General features: G+C 43.9%; 1 protein-coding gene across 2 annotated transcripts in view; it reads left to right on the top strand.

Moving 5' to 3' along the window:
- The window catches only part of Arnt (aryl hydrocarbon receptor nuclear translocator), a 60,697-nt gene extending 39,055 nt beyond the window's left edge, over positions 1 to 21,642 (top strand). For both annotated transcript variants that reach the window (XM_045138845.1, XM_045138844.1), the window contains 13 exons: positions 1,306 to 1,382; positions 2,132 to 2,266; positions 7,655 to 7,729; positions 9,535 to 9,686; positions 13,011 to 13,121; positions 13,651 to 13,723; positions 14,782 to 14,905; positions 15,081 to 15,183; positions 15,495 to 15,642; positions 16,785 to 16,947; positions 17,671 to 17,837; positions 19,615 to 19,714; positions 19,821 to 21,642. In XM_045138845.1, coding sequence (XP_044994780.1) covers positions 1,306 to 1,382; positions 2,132 to 2,266; positions 7,655 to 7,729; positions 9,535 to 9,686; positions 13,011 to 13,121; positions 13,651 to 13,723; positions 14,782 to 14,905; positions 15,081 to 15,183; positions 15,495 to 15,642; positions 16,785 to 16,947; positions 17,671 to 17,837; positions 19,615 to 19,704 — 1,418 coding nt within the window. In that variant the 3' untranslated portion in view covers positions 19,705 to 19,714; positions 19,821 to 21,642. The remainder of the gene's footprint in view (positions 1 to 1,305; positions 1,383 to 2,131; positions 2,267 to 7,654; positions 7,730 to 9,534; positions 9,687 to 13,010; positions 13,122 to 13,650; positions 13,724 to 14,781; positions 14,906 to 15,080; positions 15,184 to 15,494; positions 15,643 to 16,784; positions 16,948 to 17,670; positions 17,838 to 19,614; positions 19,715 to 19,820) is intronic.
- The last annotated feature ends 2,713 nt before the right edge of the window (positions 21,643 to 24,355 follow it).

Here is a 24,355-nt window from a genome sequence, read left to right as displayed (position 1 = left end):
TGTTTAACCACTGAGCTATCTCTCCAGCCCCCACTAATTTTTAAAGAAAATATTTTTATTTATGTGAGAGAAAAGGAGGCAGTGAGAAAGTATGGATGTGCCAAGGTTTCTTGCCACTGCAAATGAGCTTCAGGTACACGCTGCCCATTGTGTGTCTGTGTGTATTTGGGTGGTGGAGAACCAAACCAAATCATCAGGCTTTGCAAGCGTCTTTAACTGCTGAGCCATCTCTCCAATTTATTTTATTTTATTTTATTATTATTTTTTTTAATTTTATTTATTTATTTATTTATTTATTTGAGAGCGACAGACACAGAGAGAAAGACGGAGAGAGAGAATGGGCGCGCCAGGGCTTCCAGCCTCTGCAAACGAACTCCAGATGCGTGCGCCCCCTTGTGCATCTGGCTAACGTGGGACCTGGGGAACCGAGCCTCGAACCGGGGTACTTAGGCTTCACAGGCAAGCGCTGAACCGCTAAGCCATCTCTCCAGCCCAATTTTTTTATTTTATTTATTTATTTGAGAGTGGCAGACAGAGGGAGAAGAAGGCAGAGAGAGAGAAAGAGGCAGAGAGAGGGAGAGCAAGAGAGAGAATAGGTATGCCAGGGCCTCCAGCCACTGCAAGTGAACTCCAGGCACATGTGCCCCTTGTGCATCTGGCTTACATGGGTCCTGGGAAATCAAGCCTCGAACTGGGGTCCTTAGGCTTCACAGGCAAGTGCTTAACCACTAAGCCATCTCTCCAGCCTCCAATTTTTTTTTTTTTTAAAGTTTGTGGTTATATCAGTTATAAGGGCATTCAAATCCAGGCTGAACTATGATATGAAACCCAGTCTCAAAAGGAAAAAAAAACAAAAAAAACAGGTGGGAGGTAGGTCACTCAGAGGACCTAAGTTTGATTCCCAGAACCCATGTAAAAATGACAGGGAGATCTTTGGGGTTCACTGGCCAGTTAGTTTAGCATAATGGGTGAGCCCCAGGCCAGTCATAGACCTTTCTCAAAATGCAGACCGCATTTTGACAGTCAAGATTGACCTCTGACCTCTACATGCACACCCATATCCACACAAACACATGCATAAAAAGCAAAACAATTACACACACAGCCAAATCCATGTTCCATGTATGTACTGACATATGGTAAATTGTGTCTAATTGCTTACCTTTATCCTTACCATTTATCAGTATGTTCTTTTATATATAGCCTCTTCATTCCTCAATGTATTTTGAATCTTTAGTCATCTTACTGTGAAGACATTTAAGTTTGAGGACTTTCTAAGTCTGTTTTCATTTTACCTTCTTGAAGGTGTTTCCCTCCCAGATGACGACCCTGAGGCGGGCCAGGGGAGTAAGTTTTGCCTAGTGGCCATTGGCAGATTGCAGGCAAGTACAAGTTTTCCACATCTACATCCCTTTTCAATTAGAAGAAATCTTCAAAACTTGTTCTGATTAATTTTCTTAATAAAAATTCAAATAAAATCCCCCCAAATTAAAGAAATGTAGTAGTCTTTTGAAACTCTCAGATTCAGCAAAAGTTGAAGACATGAAAGGGGAAACTTTTTCTTCTTTTTGTTGTTGGTGTTGATGTGAGATTTCCCAGTGTTGCCTAGGTTGGTCTCCACCTTTGGGTTCAGTGAACCGTCTTTCCCCATCTGTTGAGTGCTGGGGCTGCTGACCCATCACTGTGCTTGGCTTCCCCTCTCTTTCTCATTGTAGCTTTCTAACGCTGTTTCTAGTTAATTTCCTTGTCCCTCAGGAAAAGAAAAAAAGCCCTTTTACTTTTATCATTACATGATTTTTAATAGATTATGATTTTTATTCTTTACATAAATATAGTAATTTTCTCTGAATCTTTGAGCATAATTTTCCAATCTGAATAGTATACCCAGGCCAACCAGATAAAAGTAGGTGGGTTTGAGGTTGAATTTATTTTCTTATTTTACTAACTTCACATAAAGAGTACATTTGTGGGAGTAGAACTTTCTGTCTATGATTTTTTTCCTTTCTGGGTGAGATGCTTAGAAATTCCTAAATCTGATAAACTCAGGTCTCTGCAACTGCCCATGAAGAGATTAGAAATGTACCTGTAAATTGTGTTATTATTTGGCTCATTTTTATCTCTCTGTCCTCAGGTGACTAGTTCTCCTAACTGTACAGACATGAGTAACATTTGTCAACCAACAGAGTTCATCTCCCGACATAACATTGAGGGGATATTCACTTTTGTGGATCATCGGTGTGTGGCTACTGTCGGCTACCAGCCACAGGTGAGGAGCTGAGGCTGCTGTCACTGCCTGCTTGGCCTGTCTGCTCGGGTCAGTGTTGAAGTTATACGACCATGTAATTGCAGAGGTACCCAAAGCATGTCTGCCCCAGCTCAGAAAATGAGATGATCCTGATAGAATTATCAGTTCCTCAGTTTAAGCTGCTTCTTTTTTTTTTTTTTTTAATTTTTTTGGGTTTATTTTTATTTATTTGAGAGCGACAGACAGAGAAAAAGGCAGAGAGAGAGAATGGGTGCGCCAGGGCTTCCAGCCACTGCAGGTGAATTCCAGATGCGTGCGCCCCCTTGTGCATCTGGCTAATGTGGGACCTGGGGAATTGAACCTCAAACCGGGGTCCTTAGGTTTCACAGGCAAGCACTTAACCACTAAGCCGTTTCTCTAGCCCAGTTTAAGCTTCTTATCAAGGCTGTCACCCCATCTAGAGAAATCAGGTTTGTGAAATCAAATGGGAACAGCTGGTGCAAATAGACATCCATTTTATGTCACTGACATTAAAGCAGATGATATTGAAAACTGTTCATTTTAATTAATTGTGCAGGTATGGCCACTTCATCTGGGTAATTTATGTAACTAACAGTGGAGGCGCAACCCGTAAAATAAGCAACTGTAGCACCCGTCACTGTGATGAGCTCCCTCAGCCTGTCAGTTAGCTCTCTTGACCTGTGGCTGTGACCATGTGAGGTGGTCAACAGAGAGAATGCGGGTGGCTCAGTGGGTGCACTGCGTACCGTGACATCTAAGGACCTGAGTTTGGGTCCCCACATAACATGCAAGGGGTGAAGACAGGAAATCCTTGGGACTTGTGGCTAACTAGCCTTACCAGTGAGCTCCAGGTTCAGTGTGAGACTGTCTCAAAGAATAAGTGGAGAATGACTGACTAGGACACCGGACATTGACCTCTGGCCTCTGCATACACGGAGAAGCATGCACATGTAACCACACATATACAAACATGATGTACATACATGTGCCACGTGCACTCACACAATACAACTGTATATATGCACACATTTGCCACATGCACTTACACACCTACAAGCATGTGTAAACACACACCACATGCACACAAAAATGATTATGAAAATAAAGAACAAACTTGGACAATCCCTTATTTCAACACCTTTTTTTCCCCCCTAGGTAGGGTCTTACTCTAGCCCAAGCTGACCTGGAAAATCATTCTGTAGTTCCAGGCTGGCCTCAAACTCTGGGAACATGACTCTGGATATGTCTTACATACTGCTCTGGAAAATGGAAGCATCAAATGTCCACTGTCATGTTGTAAGTGGACACGTGACCTGTGACATGACCTATCCATGTCAGGGAATGCTTAAACAGTAGATGGGATGCACATAAAAGAAACCAGACTCAAACAAGTACATATTGTATGATTCAGTTTCTGTGAAATGTCTAGTAAAAGCAAAAGTAAAAAAGGCAAGGGCTGGAGAGATGGCTTAGCGGTTAAGACTCTTGCCTGTGAAGCCTAAGGACCCAGGTTCAATACCCTAGTATCCATGTAAGCCAGATGCACAAGGTAGCACAATGTGTCTGGGGTTTGTTTGTCATGCCTGAAAGACCTTGTGCTCCCATTGTCTCTATCTGCCTCTTTGCCTGTTTTCTTTCTCTCAGAAGAGAAAAGGAAAAGTAAAAGAAAAAAATCATTTATTATTATTTTATTTTATTTGTTTTTTCAAGGTAGTGTTTCACTCTAGCCCAGGCTAACTTGTAAATCACTGTGTAGTCTCAAGGTGGCATCAAACTCACAGTGATCCACCTACCTCTCTCTGCCTACCAATACTGGGATTAAAGATGTGTACCATCACATTGGCTTAAAAAAAAAAAAAAAAAAAAAGACAAAGTAAAAAGACAAAAAGGACATCAGTTTCTCATTGAGAAGTAGGAACTGTAAAGTTTTTTGTTTTTTTTTTTTCCCCCCAAGGTAGGGTCTCACTCTAGTCCAGGCTGTCCGGGAATTCACTATGTAGTCTCTGGGTGGCCTCGAACTCACAGTGATTCTCCTCACCAGTGCTGGGATTAAAGGCATGCACCACCACACCTGGTTTTATAACTGTAAAAACACACAAAAAATTTTTTTTTAGGCAAGTTCAACAAACTGGCCTTTTTTTTTCTTTTTAGATGTGAGAGAGCAAGAGTGAGAGAGGGAGAATTGGCACACCAGGGCCTCCAGCCACGGCAATCAAATTCCAGACACGTGGTTTACCTTGGGTGCATGTGCGACCTTGGCCATGCATCACCTCTGGTTTACTTGGGATCTGAAGAGTCAGTCCTTAGTCCTCGTAGGCAAGCACCTTAACCACTAAGGCATCTCTCCAGCCTGATACCTACATATTTTTTATATATATATATATATATATATATATATATATATATATATATTTAATTTTATTTATTTATTAGAGAGAGAGGGAGGGAGGATGGGCACGCCAGTGGCTAGGCCTGTAGCCACTGAGAATGAACTCCAGACATATGTGCCCCCTTGTGCATCTGGCTTACATGGGTCCTGGGGAATCAGACCTGGGTCCTTTGGCTTTGTAGGCAAACGCCTTAGGCACTAAGCCATCTCTCCAGCCAAACTATAGTTTGTTTAAAGTATATTTCTTTGAGCTGGGTATGGTGGTGCATACCTTTAATCTCAGCACTTGGGAGGCAGAGGAGGAGGATTGCCATGAGTTCAGGGCTACCCTGAGAATACATAGTTAATTCCAGGTCAGCCTGGACCAGAGTGAGACCCTACCTCAAAAAAACAAAAAAAAAGGAAAACAAACAAACAATTATTTGAAATAGAATGATACTCTCTCAATTAAATATAAGAAACTCTCTCTCATAAATAGGGGCATATCAGCCAGGCACCTTTAATCTCAGCAGTTGGGAGGCAGAGGGAGGAGGATCGCTGTTAGTTCGAGGCCACCCTGAGACTAAAGCGTGAATTCCAGGTCAGCCTGGGCTAGAGTGAGATCCTACTTCAGAAAAAACAAACAAAAACATGGGCATGTCAAGGCCTCCTCCATTGCAAATGAACTCCAGAAACGTGCTACTTGGTGCCTCTGTTACGTGAGTACTGGGGAATCGAACCCAGGCCTACAGGTTTGACAAGCTAACACCTATAACCACTGAGCCATCTCTTAAGCCCTGATAACTGTAAACTTGTTACTTATCATCAAATTATACACTTTGAATGAATGATTTATAAATGTAAATGATGCCTGAGAACTATAGTTAAAGCCATTAAAATAAAGGTAAAATATCCTGGGCTGGAGAGATGGCTTAGCAGTTAAGCCCTTCCCTGTGAAGCCTAAGGACCCCGGTTCAAGGCTCGATTCCCCAGGACCCACATTAGCCAGATGCACAAGGGGTCACATGCATCTGGAGTTCGTTAGCAGTGACTGGAAGCCCTGGTGCGCCCTTTCTCTCTCTCTCTCTTTGTCTCTTTCTCTCTTTGTCACACTCAAAAATAATAAATAAAAATGAACAACAAAAACAAAAAAGGTAAAATATCCTGAAAAAGGGAAATATGCAAGGATTCAACTGTTACCTGATTCTGTCATGTTTTGTCTTCTTTGTTTTTCAGTCAGACTTACAAAATATTTTTTAGGGCTGGAGGGATGGCTTAGTGTTTAAGGCGCTTGCCTGCAAAGCCAAAGGACCCCAGTCCGATTCCCCAGGACCCACGTTAGCCAGGTGCACAAGGTGCCGCACGTGTCTGAAGTTCATTTGCAGCAGCTGGAGGCCCTGCCGCGCCCATATTCTCCCTCTCCCCCCGTCCCCCCCCTCTCTCTCGTGCGTGTGCTCCCTCTTTCTCTGTCAAATAAATAAATAATAAAATATTTAAAAAGTATTTTTAGCTGGGTGTGGTGGCCTATGCCTTTAACCCCTCCACTTAGGAGGCAGAAGTAGGAGGATCACCGTGAGTTTGAGGCTACCCTGAGACTACTTAGTGAATTGCAGATCAGCCTGGGCTAGAGTGAGATCCTACCTTGAAAAAAAAAATTTCCTTTTGTTTTGTTTTGGGGCTGGAGAGATGACTCACCTGTAAAAGGTGCTTGCTTGCAAAGCATGATGACCCTGGTTCAATTTCCCAGTACCCATGGATAGCCAGATGCACAAAGTGACACCTGGATGGGTTTGGAGTTTTTTTGTAGTAGCAGGGGCCCCTGGTGCACCCATACTCTCTCTCTTTCTCTTTCTGCCTCTTTCTGTTTTCTTGAATAAAAATACTAAATAAAATTAAATATTTTTGCAGCTGGGCACACACCTTTAATCCTAGCACTTGGGAAGCAGAGGTATGAGGAGTGCCATGAGTTTGAGGCCACTGTGAGACTTCATAGTGAATTCCAGGTCAGACTGTGCTAGAGTGAGACCCTACATTGAAAAAACAAAAAAGGATTAAAAATTTTTTTAGTTAACTCTTTTGAATGTATGTATATTGAATATTTTGTATATGGATACTCCCAAGGTCTCTTGCTGGTTTAAATACATACTAGATACATGTGCCATTTAAAAAAAAAAAAATCACAGAACTTTTTTTTGTATGACAGAGAATGGGCACATCAGGGCCTCTAGCTACTGCAGAGGACTCCGGAAGCATATGCCACCTTGTGCATCTGGTTTATATGGGCGCTGGGAAATCGCATCTGAGTCCTTAGGCTTTGCAGGCAAGTGTCTTAACTGCTGAGCCGTCTCTCCAGCCCCGCATGTGCCACTTTACAAGTCTGGGTTTATGTGCTTAACTGGGGAGTCAAACCCAGGCTGGCCGTCTTTATATGAAAGCACCTTTAACCACTGAGTCATCTCCCCAGCCCCTTTTACACTTAAAAAAAAAAAAAAATTACGGGCTGGAGAGATGGCTTAGCGGTTAAGCGCTTGCCTGTGAAGCCTAAGGACCCTGGTTCGAGGCATGATTCCCCAGGACCCACGTTAGCCAGATGCACAAGGGGGCGCACGCGTCTGGAGTTCGTTTGCAGTGGCTGGAGGCCCTGGCACGCCCATTCTCTCTCTCTCTCTCTCTCTCTCTGCCTCTTTCTCTGTCACTCTCAAATAAAAAAACAAAAATTAAAAAAAAATTACTTGAGAGAGAATGAATATGCTAGGGCCTCTTGCTGCTGAAAATAAACTCCAGATACATATACCACTTTGTACATCTGGTTTTATGTGGGTCCTTGGAAATCAAACCCAAGCTGTCAGGCTATGCAAGTGACTTTGACCACGGAGCCTTCTCTCCAGCCCCACCTTTTATTTTTTTTCCCTGCAATCTTACAATAAAGAGAGAAGAAATAAAATCCTAGTCTCCATCTGCTAAGCAAGACATATTAGCTGATTATAAAAGTGGAACTTACTTTGCTTTCTCCCATCTAGGAACTCTTAGGAAAGAATATTGTAGAATTTTGTCATCCCGAAGACCAGCAGCTTCTAAGAGACAGCTTCCAACAGGTAACTTTTTTCCTGGTCTGGGTCTGAAGACATCTCTCATGTTCATCGCTGTTAAGTCACTGATCACTGATCAGTTAAACTGCGACAGGCACCACAGTTTTCTTCATACTTACATTTTTAAGAAACATAAAAAGATGGTAATTTGATGCTATAGATAATGTCCAGACATTTCTCCTGGGCTTTGGTACTTACTGCCTGAATGTAACTGGTTGTGTCCAAGGAATGGGCTTCAAAGTAGTTAAAATATGGCAGGCTTTGCTGATCTGTTTCAGATTTCTTTTATTGGTAATTGGAAGTTAACTCAATTGTTAAGGGTTAATTGTAATTTTTTTTTCTCCCGAGGTAGGGTCTTACTCTAGCCCAGGCTGACCTGGAATTCACTGTGTACTCTCAGGCTGGCTTGGAACTCATGGTGATCCTCCTACCTCTGCCTCCCATTGCTAGGATCAAAGACGTGCGCCACCACGCCCAGCATAAGCCCGAGCTCCTGAACATACCTTGTCTTAGATAACAGCTCTTACTTTAAGTTATAAACATTAATTAACCTTTTCTTTGAGGTTTTTTGTTTTGTTTCGAGGTAGGGTCTCACTCTGGACCAGGCTGACCTGGAATTTGCTATGTAGTCTCAGGGTGGCCTTGAACTCACAGTGATCCTCCTACCTGTGCTTCCTGAGTATGAGATTTTGCTCTGTGCCACCACACCCAGCTTGTGATTTACCTATTTAAGTTTCAGTAGTGTCCTTAAAATGCAGTGAATAACCCAGGTAAGGTGGCTTTGTAAAAAATCCAGTGGAAACTGTCCGTGGTGGCGCATGCCTTTAATCCCAGCACTCGGGAGGCAGAGGTAGTAGTAGCAGGATCGCCGTGAGTTCAAGGCTACCCCGAGACTACATAATGGCCTGGACTAGTGGGAGACCCTACCTTGAAAAAACAAAACAAAACAAAATCTAGTGGATAAAAATAATGCTTAACTTGTAGTGGTTTATTGGGAAGGTTATGTTTAAGATAATGCAATTAAGACATACATAGTGCAGTTTGCTTGTCACCTAATCATAAAATGAATGTTCATTGCTACTCTTGTTATTCTTCAATATTAGGAAAGAAGAGTCAAAAGTTTAATTTCTATTTAATGAGAGTCAAATCTAAAGTAATCTGAAAATCACTTATTTTAAAACTGTAAAACAAAATGAAGGCTACCTCCATGGGTACTATGGAAACAGAAGTTACCAAGTTTGGGAGGAGAGGCTAGTATTAAAAAGCAGTATGTAGAACATACCCAGAGTCATCAAACCCAGATTTCCGGTGTGCACTTGCAAAACGCGTATCTATGACAACTTTTCAAGGGAAGTGAGAAAACAATCTTTCTTTCCTGGAAATAATTGCTATTCTTGTTTGACTAGTTTGGTCGTATAGTTTGGAGCTCTGGGAAGAAATGTGTTAAGTAAACTTCTGCCTTAATTTTCTTTTCAGTTTTTTAAAAATATTTTATCTATTTGTGAGGAGAGAGAGTGTATGGGCGCATCAGGGCCTCTTGCCACTGCATATGAACTCCATATGCATGTGCCACTTTGTGCGTCTGGCTTTATGTGGGTCCTGGAGAATCAAGCCCAGCCAGGCAGGCTTTTTAATCAAGTGCCTCTGACCGCTGAGGCGTCTCCCCAGCCGCCTCCGTCTGCTTTAGCGTTGGAAGAGAGCGGTGCCTCCAGGACAGCACCACATTCGTCAAGTTGTAGACATGGGAAGATTGTTATTTAATTTTCACTGAAAATTTTTGAAGTCCATTGATGGCATGAAAACCCTTTCAGGTGGTGAAGTTAAAAGGCCAGGTGCTGTCTGTCATGTTCCGATTTCGATCTAAGAACCGAGAATGGCTCTGGATGAGAACCAGCTCCTTTACTTTCCAGAACCCATATTCAGATGAAATTGAGTATGTCATCTGTACCAACACCAGTGTGAAGTATGTACCCTTCAGTTTCCCTCCTCCCCTCCCTCCCCCCTCCCACCCAACGCCCATGGGGTGTGCGCATTCACACACACAAGCTTTCCTGTGCTAGTCTTGTGTGGATATCTGTTTTTATTATCCTTGGCATATATCCAGGAAGAGAATTCCTGGGTAGCACCGTACTTCTGTGCTATGCCATAAATATTAAGCAAACTATCGGCTGAACTTTTTTTTTTTTTCTTTTTTGAGGTAGGGTTTCACTCTAGTCCAAGCTGACCTGGAATTCACTGTGTAATCTCAGGGTGGCCTTGAACTCATGGTGATCCTCCTACCTCTGCCTCCTGAGTGCTGGGATCAAAGGCGTGCACCACCATGCCTGACTTTGCTAAGCATTTTAAAAAATTTTTTTTTTTAATTTGCTTTTTTGAGATAGGGTCTCACTCTGGCTCAGGTGGCCCTGAAATTCACTATGTAGTCTCAGGGTGGCCTCAAACTCATGGCAAAACCTCTGCCTCCCAAGTGATGGGTTTAAAGGCGCGCGCCACCACAGACGGCTTTAATTTTTTTTTAATTTTTATTTGTTTATTTGAGGGGGGAAGAGAAACAGGGAGGGAGGGAGGGGGAGAGGAAGAGAGAGAGAGAGAGAATGAGAATGGGTGTATGCACCAGGGCCTTTGCCCACTTAAACTCCAGATGCATGTGCCTCTTGTACATTTGGCGTGTATTGGTCTTGGGGATCGAACCTGGGTTCTTTAACTTTGCAGGCAAGTGCTTTCACCCTAAGCCATCTTTCCAGCCCTAAACATTTTCTTTTAATGTTTTCACTCACAGTATATGGATATTCTTGTATCTCTGCATCCTTTTTCAGTGCTTGCTTTTCTTTGTCTTTTTTGTGTGTCAATTGTAAGGTACTTTTTACAATAGAAGCTGGTTCTGTGGGATTGGCTCTTTTTTGTTGTTGTTGTTGTTTTTTGTTTTTCAAGGTAGGGTTTTACTCTAGGCCAGGCTAACCTGGAATTCACTATGTAGTGTCCAGGTGGCCTCGAACTCATGGCGATCCTCCTACCTCTGCCTCCTGAGTGCTGTAAAAAAAAAAATGTTTTTGTGGTTTTATTTCTTTAGGAGAGAGAGCAAGGGGGGAGAAGGAAGGAAAGAATTGGCACGCCAGAGCCTTTAGCCACTGCACTCAAACTCCAGACATGTGCACCACCTTGTGTGCAGACGTGACCTTGTGTGCATGTGCCACCTTGTGCATCTGGGTTACATGGGTTCTGGGGAATCCAACTTCAGTCCTGAGGGTTTGCAGGCAAGCACCTTAACTGCTAAGCCATCTCTCCAGTCCCCCTTTTTTCTCTAGGTAGGGACTCACTATAGTCCAGGCAGATCTGGAATTCATTGTGTAGTCTCAGGGTAGCCTTGAACTCACAGTGATCCTTCTGTGTCTGCCTCCTGAGTGCTGGGATTGAAGGCGTGTATCACCATGCCTGGCTCAATCTTTAATTTTTGCTAACAATAAAACTCAGTTGTTAGAAGTTTTTATTTTATTTTTTTAATCTTATCATCCATTTATTTATTTACTTTTGGTTTTTTGAGGTAGGGTCTCACTGTAGCCTAGGCTGACCTGGAGGTCACTATGTAACCTCAGACTGGTCGGAAACTCACAACAGTACTCTTGCCTCAGCCTCCTAAATGCTGGGATTAAAGGTATCTGTAACCACGCCCAGCCAATTTCCATTTATTTTTATTTTTATTTTATTTGTATTTCTTTTTTTCTTTGTCAATTTCCATTTTTAAAATACATTTTTATTTACTTAGGAAGGAGAATATAGGCGTTCCAGGGCCTCTTGCTGCTGCAAAAAACTCCAGACACGTGTCACTTTGTACATCTGGCTTTAAGTGGGTACTGAGGAATTGAACTCAAGCTGGCAGGCTTTGCAAGCAAGCACCTTTATCCACTGAAACATCTCTACAGCTCAGAAGTTTTTATTGACTTAGGATTCAATTATACTTGGCTATTGAAGTTTTTTTCAATTTTACATCTTTTGGTTACATAACCACTGTTATTTTGTGTTTCCATTTTGCTAAAATTTTTATTTATTTGCAAGTAGAGAGAGAGAGAGAGAGAGAGAGAAGGGCTGGCAGTGGGCACACCAGGGCCTCTTGTCTCTACACTTGAGCTCCATCCGCATGCTCCGCTTCATGTATCTGGCTCTACCTGGGTACTGGGGAATTCAGCCTCTGCTGTTACACTCTGCAAGTAAGCACTTTTAACTGCTGAGCCATCTCTCCAGCTTCTTGCTTAAATTTTGAGATTTGTTACACTGGGTTTTTTTTTTGGGGGGTGGGAGGATTTCAAGCTAGGGTCTCACTCTAGCTCAGGCTGGCTTCGAACTCATGGTGCTCAGCTGCTTTGTTTTGTTGCTTTTTATTTTTATTTTTTTGAGGTAAGGTCTTGCTATAGTTTGTTTTTGAGACTAGGTCTTACTATGTAACACAAGCTGGCCTTGAGCTTGCAGTCCTGCCTGTTCCTTCTAGCTGCTAGATTTGCAGGGTATCAGAAACTATAGAATAAAGGTTAAAAAATTTTCAACTCCAGATAGTCTTTGGTAATTCTTTTTTTTTTTTGAGGCAGAGCCTTACTCTAGATCAAGGTGACCTGGAACGCACTCTGTAGCCCAGTCTGGCCTCAACTCATAGTGAACCTACTACCTCAGCCTGTCTCCAGGTGTTGGGATTAAAGATGTGTGCCACCATGCTCAGCTTGTTAATTTTTAAAAATATTTTTGTTTGATTTCAAGGTAGTGTCTCACTCTAGCCCAGGCTGACCTGGGATTTACTATGTAGTCTCAGGGTGGCCTCAAACTTAAGGTGATCCTCCTACCTCTGCTTCCTGAGTGATTAAAGGCGTGTGGTACCACACCTGGCTTTTTTTATTTTTTCATATATTTATATATTATTTATTTGCAAGCAGAGGGAGGGGGAATAGAAGAGAGAGAGAGAGAGAGATGGGTGCGGCAGGGCCTGCCACCAGTGCAGACAAACCAGATGCATGTGCTACTCCGCACTTGGCTTCACGTGTGTCCTTGGAGATTGAACCTGGGGATTGAATCAGGCTTTGCCAACAAGCACACTTAACTGCTGCTGAGCCATCTCTCCAGTCTGATAATGTTTATAGTAAATGTTGTTCCAGTTTTTTAACCTATGATTTTGCTTAAACTGAGGTCCCCTATGGGATGAAACTTAAATAACTATTAATGACTGATTGCCTACCTACAGGTGAATGTGTGAAACTTACTGTACAGTCATTCCTGTTCTCTCTGTTCTTATTTATTTTCTTAGGAACTCTAGCCAGGAGCCCCGGCCTACACTGTCCAGCACAATGCAGAGGACACAGCTAGGTCCCACAGCTAGTTCACCCCTAGAGATGGGCTCAGGGCAGCTGGCGGCCAGGTAAGACATGGCAAAGTAGCTGTCTTTTGAGCAGTAGTTAGCCAGAGGCTAGTGGTGTGCGGCTATCCGTGGTTTTGGTAGATATTTTTTGTTGGTGGTGTTTTTTTTTTTTTCTTTGGTTTTTCGAGGTAGGGTCTCCCTCTAGCCCAGGCTGGCCTCACAGCAATCCTCCTACCTCCGCCTCCCAAGTGCTGGGATTAAAGACATGCACCACCACACCCTGCTATATTCTTAAAAATATTTGTATGTATTTATTTGCAAGCAGAGATAGAGAGGCAAGAAAGAGAATGGGCACATCAGGTCCTCCAGCCACTGCAGATGAACTCCAGACACACACACCACTGTGCACCTGGCTTTATGTGGGTCCTGGGGAATCCAACCTGGGTTATTAGGCTTTGCATATAAGCACCTTAACTGCTGAGCCATCTCTCCAGCTCTGTGATTTATTTTTTGAGGTGTTTTTTCCAAAGTCTTTGTTAAATTATTATTATTTTTATCACTTCTCTCCTTACTGATCTTTGACATACAGGCAGCAGCAACAACAAACAGAATTGGACATGGCACCAGGAAGAGATGGACTGGTCAGCTATAACCATTCCCAGGTGAGGGTGTGTGTGTTCTTTGAAGGAGACAGGAAGCTTTTTCTTTTCTTTTCTTTTCTTTTTTCTAATGTTTTTTTTTTATTATTATTATTATTTTATTTGAGGCAGGGTCTCACTCCAGTCCAGAGTGACCTGGGACTCACTCTTTTTTTTTTAATTGACAACTTCCATAATTGTAAACAATATCCCACCGTAACCCCCCCCCACTTTCCCCTTTGAAACTCCACTCTCCATCATATCCCCTCCCCATCTCAATCAGTCCCTCTTTTATTTTGATGTCATGATCTTTTCCTCCTATTATGATGGTCTTATGTAGGTAGTGTCAGGCACTGTGGGGTCATGGATGTCCAGGTCATTTTGTGTCTGGAAGAGCACATAGTAAGGAGTCCTACCCTTCCTTTGGCTCTCACATTCTTTCTGCCACCTCTTCTGCAATAGACCCTGAGCCTTGGAAGGTGTGATACAGATATTGCAGTGCTGAGCACTCCTGTCACTTCTTTCCAGCACCATGATGCCTTCTGAGTCATCCCAAGGTCACTGCCATCTGAAGAAGGTTCTCTAACCAAAAGTGAGAGTAGCGTTAATATAAGGGAATGGGCAGTTAGGTGAGCATAGTATATACATTTAGCCAGACAGCAGCAGACATTACATCCCTAGGGCTCATGACTACCCCTGTTTTAAGTTTTCAGTATCAGGGATGTATTCCCTCCCATGTGGGGGACCTCCAGTCACATTAGAGAGTGGTTGGTTTCTTAAAAATTATCTCCAAGTGAGAATATAAATGATTTTTTTTTTGTTTTTTGAAATAGGGTCTCATTCTAGTCAAGGCTAACCTGGAATTCACTATGTGGTGTTTATTTGAGAGAGAAACAGACAAAGAACGGGCACGCCAGGGCCTCCAGCCACAACAAATGAACTTCAGACACATGCGCCACTATGTATTTGACTTACATAGGTCCTGGGGAATTGAACCTGGGTCCTTTGGCTTTGCAGGCAAGTGCCTTAACCACTAAGCCATCTCTCCAGCCTCCCTTTTTTTTTTTCATTTTGTACCATAGGTTTCTGTCCAGAGTGTAACAGCCACTGGACCAGAACACAGCAAACCCCTTGAGAAGTCAGACGGTCTATTTTCCCAGGATAGAGATCCAAGATTTTCCGAAATATATTCCAACATCAGCACAGGTATGCTTCTTCCTCAGTCTCCTTTTAGTTTCTCATTTAGGCTGGCTACTTCCTAATCAGCAACACTGCAGCATATTTTCACTAAAATTGCAATACTTCATGGGTAAACAGGAATTTATTAAACACTATACTACTGCCCCTGACTGGCCCTCCCCCGACTCCTTTTGGTCTTCAGATCAGAGTAAAGGCATCTCCTCCAGCACTGTCCCTGCCACCCAGCAGCTATTCTCCCAAGGCAGCTCATTTCCTCCTACGCCCCGGCCGGCAGAGAGCTTCAGGTGAGCCTTACGCGTGCTGCTTTGCAGGGCCCCGAGGTTTCAGTCTTGCCTTGCTTCCTCTGGTTGCTCCAGACAAAGGAGTAGCGCTTGTGGGACTCCGAGAAGCCGCCTGGCTTCCTCCTGGTTGTGCACCGGGTGCCATGTTCCAGGCTCCGTGTGGTCCCTACGGGCCTGTCTTTCTTGTGGTTTTCACGTTTTCCTTAACTCCAAGGAAGTCAGAGGGATCAGGTGTAGCATTAGGTTGTCCTTTGATTCGTAGCTTTGGTGATGAATTCATGTATTAACCCTTTCCTCTATTTGTTTACTCCTAGGAACAGTGGTCTCACCCCTTCTGTAACCATTGTCCAGCCACCGTCTTCTGCAGGGCAGATGTTGGCCCAGATTTCTCGCCACTCCAATCCTCCGCAGGGAGCAGCCCCAGCTTGGCCCCCTAGCACTCGCCCGGGCTTCTCTGCGCAGGTAATGCTCCTCATTTGTCTGACACTGCGTACTCTTTTTGTGGTGTGTGTGTGTGTGTATGCAGGTTCATTTTTTTTCCTGTATGTGATTATCTTTGATACCATCTTCCATCCTCCACCTTGTAACTTTCATGTTTGTCGCATGCACCCAGATAATTAAAATGTCCCAGATAATCCAAAAACCTCATTAGAGTTCATGGCTTTCACATATTTACTTTAAGCCAAAATTGCACATGCAAAACAAGTTGAACAGGTTTTGGCTGGACTGGCCATCGCAGTGGCAAGTCAGTAAGAGGGTCTGAGAGCCCGTCTCAAAGGAGGTGGGAGTTGTGCTTGCTTCCGCATCCTGTGTGCTGAAACTGGAACAGTTCAGAGAGATGTTGATGCCTTCTACTGTTTATAAAATGTGTGTAGTTCTTCCCATTTCTTTTCTTTGAGGGGGAGGGGTTCTTTTTGGTTTTTCAAAGTAGGGTCTCACTTTGGCTCAGGCTGACCTGGAATTCACTGTGTAGTCTGTGAGTGGCCTTGAACTCATGCAGTCCTCCTACCTCTGCCTCCCGAGCGCGGCTTCCAATTTCTTTTGTTTGAACTTTCACTTATCTTTGTGTGTGTGAACGTGGGGAGGGGATGCACACGCACTTCACTCTGTACTCAGCTTTATGTAGGGTGGCAGGAAATTGAGCCCTGACCAGCAGGGTTGGGAAGCCAGTGCCTTTGACCACTGAGCCATTTTCCCAATCCCAGTTCTTTCAGTTTCTATTAGACCCCTAGTTCTGTGATTTTGGCACTTTCTTTTTTTTTTGGTAGAGTCTCACTCTGGTTCAGGCTAACCTGGAATTCACTGTGTGGTCACAGGGTGTCCTTGGAACTCACGGCGATCCTCCTACCTCTGCCTCCCGAGTGCTGGGATTAAAGGCGTGCACCACCACGCCCGGCTGATTTTGCCACTTTTTTCTTGGGTACCTAGAAAATACGTTTAGGAGCGGTGGGGGCTAAGCAGCAGAAGTTTGTATTTGGGAAGTGCTGTGATGCTGGGTTCAGAAGAACACCACGGTTCGTAGAGCACGGAGTCTCCCTGACCTAGCGCGTAACACTGTGCATGCTTCACCGGTGGCTCTCCACTCTCTTCCCTCCGTCCTTCAGCAAGTGGCAACCCAGGCTACAGCCAAGACTCGGTCTTCCCAGTTTGCTGTGGGTAACTTTCAGACTCCATCCTCCTTCAGTACTGCGGCTCTTCCTGGTGCTCCCACCGCATCACCTGGTGCCACTGCCTACCCTAATCTTACCAGTCGTGGATCCAGCTTTGGTAAGTTCAAACCAGAAACAGTACCAGGAAAATCAAACTACTAAAGAGAAAGGATCTCATAGTTAAAATTGTTTGCCTGTGTCATGACTGCACTAACCTAATTATGCAAAATGACACACACGTCTGGAGTTCATTTGCAGCTGCAAGAGGCCCTGGTGTGCCCCCCACACACACTTGCAAGTAAATAGAAATACACACACACATACACACACATATATTTGGGGGGGGGTCGTTAGAGGTAAGGTCTCACTCTAGCCCAGGCTGACCTGGAATTCACTATGTAGTCTCAGAGTGGCCTTGAACGTATGGCGACCCTCATACCTCTGCCTCCCGAGTGCTGGGATTAAAGGCGTGCACCACCATGCCTGGCTTAGCAAATAAATAAAAATATTTAAGAATATTAATTTGATAACTGGCCTTTGAAGTAGAAGAGGCATTGATTAATAGAGAGGAGGACAAAGAGACCATAAAAATTACTGACATACAGCTGTGTCACAGTTTCTCTTTTCCATTAGAATTGCTAGGTTGAAATTGAATTTTTTTTTTTTTTTCCAGATTTTGAGGTAGAGTCTCACTCTAGCCAAGGCTGACCTGGAACTCACTATGTAGTGTTAGGGTGGCCTTGAACTCATGGCGATCCTCCTACCTCTGCCTCCCAAGTGCTGGGATTAAAAGCGTGCGCCACCACGCCCGGCTGAAGTTGAATTCTTGCTTTATTTCTAGCTCCTGAGACTGGACAGACTGTAGGACAGTTCCAGACCCGGACAGCAGAGGGTGTGGGTGTCTGGCCACAGTGGCAAGGCCAGCAGGCTCATCATCGGTCAGGTTCTGGTGAGCAACATGTTCAGCAAACGTCAGCACAACCACCTAGCCAGCCTGAAGTTTTCCAGGTGAGAGGATAGACCTTAGAAAATTCAAAATTAGGAAAAGTAAGATCAGGGAAAAGATAGATAAAAGAAGAATGCCTGAACTAAGGTGTCATTTGAGATATGTTGAAAAAAAAAAAAAGAGAAAGGATATGTGGAGATAAATGTTAGTAATTCAAGAGATTATGAACTTAGTATGATGCATACCTTTTAGCAGACTAGAAAAAATTGAGTGAAGTAATGTATGGATGGCAAAGAAAGCTGTATTAGTTCATTCATATTGTTATTTCACAACAACTTTGGCCTTAAAATAAGACAGTTTATAAAAGTATATGAGGAGTGGATAGATTCTTGGTGCTTAAGGCACATGCCTGTGAAGCCTGAGGACCCAGGTTCAATTCCCTAGTACCCACGTAAGACAGATGTTCAAGGTGGTTCATGTATCTGCACTTTGTTTGCAAAATCACTGGAGGCCCTGGCATACCCTTCTCTCTCTCCACCTTTCTCTCTCTCAAATAAAATACAAAGATACACACACACATACACTGTTTTGGTTTTTCTAGGTAGGGTTTCGCTCTAGCTCAGTCTGACCTGAAATTCACTATGTAGTCTCAGGGTGGCCTTGAACTCATGGCGATCCTCCTACCTGTGCCTCCCAAGTACTGGCATTAAAGGCATATTGCCTACCTTGGAAAAAAATAATAAATAAATAAAATAAAAAGTGTATGAGGGCTGGAGAGATGGCTCAGCACTTAAGGTGTTTGCCTGCACAGCTTAACAACCCAGGTTCAATTCCTCAGTCCCCATGGAAAGCCAAAGTGGATCATGCATCTAGAGTTTGTTTGCTGGATGCTGTGGCATGCCCATATACTCATTCCTTCTCTCTCTGTCTTTTTCTGCTTGCAGATAAATATTTTTTAAATATATGAAATAGAACATACTGATGATAACTTTAAGGATCTATTTAAGCCAGGTGTAGTGGAGTGGTCTTTTAATCCCAGCACTCAGGAGACAGAGGTAGGAGGATCACTGTGAGTTTGAGGCCACCCTGAGACTCTAAAGTTAATTCCAGGTCAGCCTGGGCTAGAGTGAGACCCTACCTCGAAAACCAAAACCAAAACAAAACATAGGACAAGGAGGCTGGCAAGATGGCTTAATCGTTAAGGCTCTTGCCTGCAAAGCCTAAGGACCCAGGTTTGATTCTCCAGGTCCCATGTAAACCAGTTGCACATGGTGACACATGCATCTGGAGTTCATTTGCAGTGGCTGGAGGCCCTGGTGTGCCCATTCTTTCTTTCTCTCTCTCTCTTTTCCTGTCTAAAAAAAATTAAAGTAGGATAAGGCTGGGGGGGGGGGGTGCACAGCACTCAGGAGGCAGATGTAGGAGGATCGCCATGAGTACAAGGCCAGCCTGAGATTACATAGTGAATTCCAGGTCAGCCTGGGCTAGAGTGAGACCCTACCTCAGAAAAACAAAAGACAAACAACAACAACAAAAAAAAGGAAATAGGATAAGACATATTCCATATATAAGGGGTAAATGAAATGTGGAAAGCAGATTTTCTCCTTTTGAAACTAGCAATGTTTAGAAAGGGGGGCAATATGGAATTATAGGAAGAAACAGTAGAAGGAACTAGGGATAAAAGTCTGTGATGTAAAGGAGTCAGAGATCTTGGAAATAAGGAAGATTGAGAGAGCTAACTAAAGATTGGGTTCAGGAATGGTGGTGCTAGGGAATGTTGAGAGGTAACTCAGTAAATGTAAGGGTATGTGACCCCACTTCATCTTTGTCTCTCATTAGGAAATGCTGTCCATGCTGGGAGAGCAGAGCAACACCTACAACAATGAAGAATTTCCTGATCTAACCATGTTTCCCTCCTTCTCAGAATAGAACTGTTGGGGTGAGGACAAGGGGTGGGGGAGAAAATTTCCTTTTTTTTTTTAAAAGCAAATCTTTTGGAACAGAATAAAAAGATCATCTCCCTTCCCTTCCCTCACCCCTGACAGGTTCCCCTTTCCCTCCTGGAACTTCCCCAGCCTCCATCCCTTGCCTCTCTGAGGTAATTCTGGAAGAAAGTAAATCAGTCTCCCAGGCTTTCAGGCCCCTCTGAAAAGTTGAGGCTAGTGAGGTTAGCATGCCTCTCCTCATGTCTCCTGACCGGAAGAATGAGTTGACAGCACTCGTTTGTGCCTGCGTCAACAGGCAGAAGAAACTGACCTCCGCTGTTTGCCTTGGATACTGCAGCTTGTTTGGGTAAAGAAGTTCTGAGAAGAGTGGAAGAGAGGAGAAATGTCCTCATATTTGAGGGCTGGGAATCATGATAGGTATATATGGGGTTTTGGGAAGTGAGTTTAGGCTCTTTCTGTTACCTGGGAGCAGTTCCCCTGGACAGAAGCATGTGTGAGAGAGAGAGTGTTTGCATTTGTGTATGTGTGTGTGTGTGACTGTGTGTGTGTATTTGTGTGCACCCATGCACACGTGTGCGTTCTTGCATTCTTTTCTTTCTCCCTATTAGGGAGTTTATGCAAAGATTGTCCCAGATTTTATCCTTTATCTTTCTCTGTGCTCCTCAAAGAGTCCCAAGGAGTTAACTCTTCCAGGCATTTTCCACTTAATATTGCAGCCAAAGAGTGTTTAAATCCAGTCTTTGCTGCACTTAAAGCTGTGCCCAGCCAAAGTGCACCTGTAGGCAAATACCTAAAGTCTTCTGTTGATAGGGCTGGCGTCTTAGTGGCCATATTCCGTGGTCAAGCTGGACTCTTCGTGCTTTTTGGTGCTCTCTCCTCATCTGGAAGATCTGTAAGCATTACCAGAATGGGCTGGCTGGGTCAATACTTTCAGAAATCCCAGATTTGGCCATAAAGATAATGCTGTATTTTTCTGTCAGTCTCATATGATGTATCCTGGAGAGGTCATTTGTACATGGAAACTCAACTTCTTGGACTAGCAATGCCCAGGAAGGTCTTCAGTGCTGGGGTGTAAGCCAAATACAGAGGGCTCCGGCGCAGAAGCCTTCTTGGTCCTACCTTTAAATATCCCATCAGCAAAAAAGCAGATTTAGGTCTTTCCTAGGTCTGTAGTTCTTTCTCTCTTTGCTCCTTTCCCAATCCTTAGGTTGGGTTTTGCTTCGGAGCACAAATACCATTGTGTGTGTTAGACGGGACATGGACGCCCATCGTACAGGGTCACTTAGTGATTATAGCCATAGAAACGTGGGTACAGGTCACTGCTCTCGCCCTCCACCCTCCTCAGGTAAGTCTCTCATATCAGCCTTTTTTTTATTGGCTCCTGCCAGTATGTAAATGCAAGACTGAATTAATGTGGAAAAGACATGAAGTGTATTCATAAGTGACTGAGGAGCACAGGCAGCCTTGGGGAAGCTGAGGGAATTTCACGTACTAGTTTTCCCGCTGTTCTCACTACAGTCTGGTGCCAGGTTGTGGAATGGAAAAGGAGACAATTTATTTTTTTATTCTATGTGCACACATACAGTATACATATATATATATATTTATATCACAATTTACGAAACCAAAAGGTTGAGTTTCCAATGGAATATTTGTTTTTTAATAATCAACTTGTTTTTAAATGTGATTGGGACTATAATGTACAGTTAACATAGGGCTTCAGAGGAAGGGGAAGGGAGGGAGAAGATGCTCTGGGGATTTTGTTTCTGCTTTTCCTTCAGGGTTTTACTTTTGATTGTTTTCTTTTGTGTTCCTGTTGGCCATTTCTGTATTGCCGGCCTCTGCTAAGCCTTACAGTGGCAAACATAATGATATGTAGCAAAGATTTTAAAACAAAGTATTTTTTTCCTTTTGTAAAACATCTTGTGTTGTGTGATCTTGATTGCGGCTTCATTATTCCACATCATAAACAACCGACACCTCCAACTGAGAATCCATTAATTTGAGCTCATAACATACAGACATAATGCCTCATGTGTGTCCTGTGTCTTCACTTCAGGAATCAGAAGTCACAGGGCCCTGATGAGTCACCCTTCTTAAGGTCCTCCTGATCCTGACACACAGTGAGTAAGAGCAGCAGAGAAGTCTGGTCACTGTGGAGTAGGGGTGTTCCTCAGAGGGTGGCCAGAGGGGGACTAGAAGTCATATGGTGCCTCTGAATGCCTTTGTGTACTTGGGTTAAAAGGAGCAAGGGACTGAGAACTTTTCATTTCCTCCATGCCCATGCGGTTCACAGTCTAGAGGCACAAGTCTTGAGGGCGTCTACGTAGAATCCAGCTAGGAACTACATCTAGATTCCTTGACTGACTGTTTTCTGTCCCAAGGTCCCTCTTTCCCCACATCTGTTTATGGGAGAAAAGGAAGCTTGGGGGTGTAGTCTAGTTGACTGAGCTGGAGTCTCATGATCTGTCACATGCTGGATTTGGAGAAGCTCTTATGACTGGACCTAGACTGGGGGTTTTCATAGTTGAGACTTTCTGCTCATCAGACCTCCTACCATCAATTTCAGCAGCACAGCAACATGCGTCATCAGCTTACTGATTCCCAGTGCTGTTGTGAGAACGCTGGCTTCTAGAAATGTTTATTTTTATTTATTTTTAAATATTTATTTATTTGAGACACACAGAGAGAGAGAGAGGGAGAGAATGGGTACGTTAGAGCCTCTAGCCACTGCAAATGAACTCCAGATGCATATGCCACCTTGTGCATCTGGCTTATGTGGGTCCTGAGGAATTGAACCGAGGTCCTTTGGCTTTGCAGGCAAACACCTTAACCGCTAAGCCATCTCTCCAGTCCCTAGAAATGTTTATTTGAGAGAATGAGAATGGACATGTTGGGGCTTCTTGCCATTACAAGTGAACTCCAGACACGTCCCACTTCATGCATCTGGTTTTACATGGGTACTGGGACATGGGACCCAGACAGGCAGGCTTTGCAGACAAGTGACTATAACCACTTAGCCACCTCTCCAGCCTGTTTTTATTTTTTTATTTATTTTTAGGTAGTATCTGGCTCTAGCCCAGGCTGACCTGGAACTCACTATGTAGTTTCAGACTGGCCTTGAACTCATAGCGATCCTCTTACCTCTGCCTCCTGAGTATTGGAATTAAAGGTATGTGCCACCATACCTGGCTTATTTATTTTAAATGATGTACTGGTTATTAAACCTAGGTTCTCACACATGCTAAGTGAGCATTTCACCACTGAGTTCTGTTCCCAGTCCTCCTTTGGGGGGGTTGGGAGGAGGGCTCAAGGTAAGGTCTTGCTCTAGCCTAGGTTGACCTGGAATTCACTATGTAGTCTCAGGGTGGCCTTGAACTCTCAGTGATCCTCCTACCTCTGCCTCCCCAGTGCTGGGATTAAAGGCCCAGTCCTCTTAACTTTTTTTTTCTCGAGGTAGGGTCTTATCTGGCCCAGGCTGACCTAGAATTCATTATGTAGTCTCAGGATGGCCTCGAACTCACAGCAATCCTCCTACCTCTGCCTTCCAAATGCTGGGATTAAAGGCATCTGCCACCATGCCTGGCTTTTTTTTTTTAGTTTCCTAGCCAGGTATGGTGGCGCACACCACTTCCAGCATTCTGGAGGCAGAGGTAAAAGGGTCACCGTGAGTTCAAGGCCACCCTGAGACTACATAGTGAATTCCAGGTCAGACTGGGCTAGATAGAGTCCTTCTTTGCCTGCCTAAGGAGGTAGAATTGTAAGCCTGGAACACCAGGCCCAGCTTTCAGTCACTTTTTTTTTTTTTGGTTTTTCGAGGTAGGGTCTCGCTCTAGCCCAGGCTGACCTGGAATTTACTATGGAGTCTCAGGGTGGCCTCAAACTCATGGCAATCCTCCTACCTCTTCCTCCCGAGTGCTGGGATTAAAGGTATGCGCCACCACGCCCGGTTTCAGTCACTTTTAAAATCAATTTCATCTGGATTTTCTGGGAAGATTCTCCCTCTGAATAGCCATATTGGATTAGCAAAGCTGTGTCCGTGTCTGAAAGGACTGACAGCTTTAGCCAGCAATATCCATAATTTTTTTGAAAACTGGAGCTGAGCCTGGAGAGATGGCTTAGTGGTTAAGGTGCTTGCCTACAAAGCCAAAGGAGCCAGGTTCGATTCCTCAGGACCCATGTAAGCCAGATGCACAAGGTGGCACATGTGTCTGGAGTTCATTTGCAGCAGCTGAAGGCCCTGGCATGCCCATTCTCTCTCAAGTAAATAAAAAAATAATAAAATATTTTAAAAATGGAGTGTGGGGTTGGAGAGATGGCTTAGTAGTTAAAGGCACTTGCCTGCAGAGCCTAAGGACCCATGTTTGACTCTCCAGATCCCACATAAGCCAGACACACAGTGATGCGAGTGTGCAAGGTCACACTTGTGCACAAGGGGACATAAGCATCTGGAGTTGGGTTGCAGTGGCTGGATGCCCTTGTGCACCAATTCTCTCTCTCTCATTAAAAAAAGGGGGGGGGGAGTGGCTAGAGAAATAGCTTAGTGGTTAAAGTGTTTGCCTGTAAAAGCAAAGAATCTTGGTTTGATTCTCCAGGACCCACATAAGCCAGATGCACAAAGGAGTGCATGCATC

The sequence above is a fragment of the Jaculus jaculus genome, chromosome 19, assembly GCF_020740685.1.
Source record: "Jaculus jaculus isolate mJacJac1 chromosome 19, mJacJac1.mat.Y.cur, whole genome shotgun sequence".
NCBI classification, from domain to species: Eukaryota; Metazoa; Chordata; class Mammalia; order Rodentia; family Dipodidae; genus Jaculus; species Jaculus jaculus.
The sequence above is the reverse complement of the archived record's forward strand: the minus strand, read 5'-3'. Positions and strand labels throughout refer to the sequence as shown.